The sequence below is a fragment of the Propithecus coquereli genome, unplaced genomic scaffold (genome assembly GCF_000956105.1).
Source record: "Propithecus coquereli isolate 6110/MARCELLA unplaced genomic scaffold, Pcoq_1.0 Scaffold4, whole genome shotgun sequence".
NCBI classification, from domain to species: domain Eukaryota; kingdom Metazoa; phylum Chordata; class Mammalia; order Primates; family Indriidae; genus Propithecus; species Propithecus coquereli.
In genome coordinates, this window is record NW_012149729.1 from 7,121,142 (window position 1) to 7,123,827 (window position 2,686).

At 39.2% G+C, this 2,686-nt stretch overlaps 1 protein-coding gene across 1 annotated transcript in view; it reads left to right on the forward strand.

Moving 5' to 3' along the window:
- Positions 1 to 2,686, forward strand: part of CTTNBP2 (cortactin binding protein 2) — a 207,044-nt gene that overhangs the window by 108,433 nt on the left and 95,925 nt on the right. Inside the window, exon 6 of the mRNA XM_012652735.1 lies at positions 2,076 to 2,330. Within this exon, the coding sequence (XP_012508189.1) occupies positions 2,076 to 2,330 (255 nt within the window). The remainder of the gene's footprint in view (positions 1 to 2,075; positions 2,331 to 2,686) is intronic.

A 2,686-nucleotide genomic window follows, 5' to 3' on the forward strand; every position in this document is an offset into this window, starting at 1 on the left:
AGTTTAATTAATGATATAGGTAGGAATATAATAAACTAGGTATGAACATTTTTCTATTGACTCTTATTAATAGGGCTTTTGTTTTCTAAAAAAAATCTTTTCCATTATTTATTTTGGGCTTTTCCCACTTATTTTTTGAAAATCTGAGAAAACAGTTTAGTTTTGCATTTCTTCATGTTATATATTTTATCTAAGTAATCTGTGGTGTTACCCATATTCATTGTAAAATTCTGCCTTATAGATGAAAAATAAATGAATTTTGTATCACCAAGCTGAAGAGAAATAAGTAGGACATCACAAAAATTTAAGTCACATCCTAAGTTAGAGTACACACAAGTCTATCCTCTCAAGCTAGTTGATGAGTGGAATGAAATCTTTGGAAGTATAGATGCTTAAAAGTCTAGAGATAAACAATACAATAGAATCTTAAGGGAATAATTATGTCTTGTGCCTTTTAATAAGAAAGTATCAAAGGAGATTAAGAAACTGAAAGTTTTTTTCAGGAATGGCCACATGACCTTTGTAGCATAAATTAGGCAAGGTCAAAGGCATTATACTCTGTGCCTGTATGAGGCTGCTACTCAAGAAAAGGTGTCTACAACATGGCAAAGGACAAACCATGAGACAGCTTTACCTGATTGCAGCACCAGGACTACACTCACTATTCCAGTTACTGCCCAGCCACGGTCTTGTGTTAGCCAAGTAGACTTTATTGGTACGAGGTACAGAACCAGAGGAAAAGCAACATCCTAAAGGGACAGCTTTAGCAAGTGATCAGATGACTTACAGCCTAATTTTATATTGTTCCCATTTATTATTGCCTCTTTCTCTGTCTTCTACCCCATTACTTAAAAGAAAAAAAAAGTGTGCTATAGCTCAGCAGTCTCCAACCTTTTTGGCACCAGGGACCATTTTAATGAAAGACAATTTTTCCACGGACTGGGGGTGGTGGTGGATAGTTTCGGGATGATTCAAGCACATTACATTTATCATGCACTTTATTATTATTACATTGTAATGTATAATGAAATAATTATACAAGTCACCATAGGTTGGGGACCCCTGCATAGCTCACTGAAGTATATTTAGTATAGCAATGAGAAGGCAGACCCATCTCTATGTAATAATGAAAGACTATAGATAGAACCAAGATTTTCCCTAGAATAGTGTTTGTCAAACTTTAGTGCATCAGAATCACCTGGAGGGCTTGTTAAAACAGATTGGTGGACCCCACCTCCAGAGTTTCTGATTCAGTAGATCTGAGGTGAGGCTTAAGAATTTGTATTTCTAACCAGTTCCCAGGCAATACTGATGCTGCCAGTCTGGGGGCCACACCTGAGAACCACTGCCCTAAAAATGAGTTCTGTGTCCACTCTAGCAGCCAACTGAGTGAGTGATAGAGGCTTCAAAGTAATATGTTATAAAAGAGGGACCGAGTAATTTTGGTTGGCTCATTTTCTAAGCTTATAATGATCAGTAACCTTCCGCAATCACAGAACACTCAATAGAGGCCCATAGACAGCCAGTGAAATTATTTGGCTTTGTTTTTTCCTGCATGTCTACCTTTTCCCTATTCTGGATCTTTCCTTCCAGAATGGTTGGCATAAAATGTTAAAATCACTAGAATTAGGACACTGCCTTATAAGTAAAACTGGCTTATAAAAGTATTCTTTTACTACTTTGCCAATAACATTATTCTTGGAAATAAATTTTTTTGAAAAAAATCTCTTTAGGCTAAAGTTTGTTTTCTTTCTTGGTATTAAATTGAGATTCTGGTTTACTGTACATAATGTTCAGTTATGGGCCAGGGAAGTACCTGTTCACTCCAAATGGTTAACTGGCATGTGGAAATGATTACAAAATAGCCAAAATGAGTCATAGCAGGGGGAAATATTGTAACTGACAGAGGCCAGAGAACTACACTGAACTCATCAGTGATATTCAGGATTGGAATGCCCGCTTTTCCCAGCCCAGTGGTCCATGCCCAGGAACATTTTAAAGATGAACTTGCAATAACACTGTTCTCAACAGTACTGTTGTTATCAAACCTTTCCCCCTGGTCATTTTATTTTCAGGATGGCTGGACACCAGTTCATGCAGCTGTGGACACTGGTAATGTGGACAGCCTCAAGCTTCTGATGTACCACAGAGTACGAGCTCGTGGGAACTGTTTGAATGAGGAGGAGCCCGAGTCAGATGTCTCTGACTTGGATGAAGGAGAAGAGAGTTCTGAAGGTGGATCCAAGCCTATCGTTCCTGCAGACCTCATTAACCATGCTGACAGAGAAGGCTGGACTGCTGCCCATATTGCTGCTTCCAAAGGTTTTAAGGTGTGTCTGGTAGCAGCTGGCCTCCTCATGCAGTTATAATTTGATGAGTGACAAAGTAGTCTGCATATTGATCGAGTGTATTTAAATTGGAGACATGGAGGCAGAGTGACACCATTGCAGGAGATGTTAGCTACTAGTACACATTGACGTTTTTCCTATCCAGCAGATATTTATGGTCAAGGATATAAGAGACTTTTAATAAAAATCATTGCATTTGGGCCAGGCGCGGTGGCTCACGCCTGTAATCCTAGCATTCTGGGAGGCCGAGGCGGGAGGATCGCTTGAGCTCAGGAGTTCAAGACCAGCCTGAGCAAGAGCGAGACTTCGTCTCTACTGAAAATAGAAAGAAATTAGCC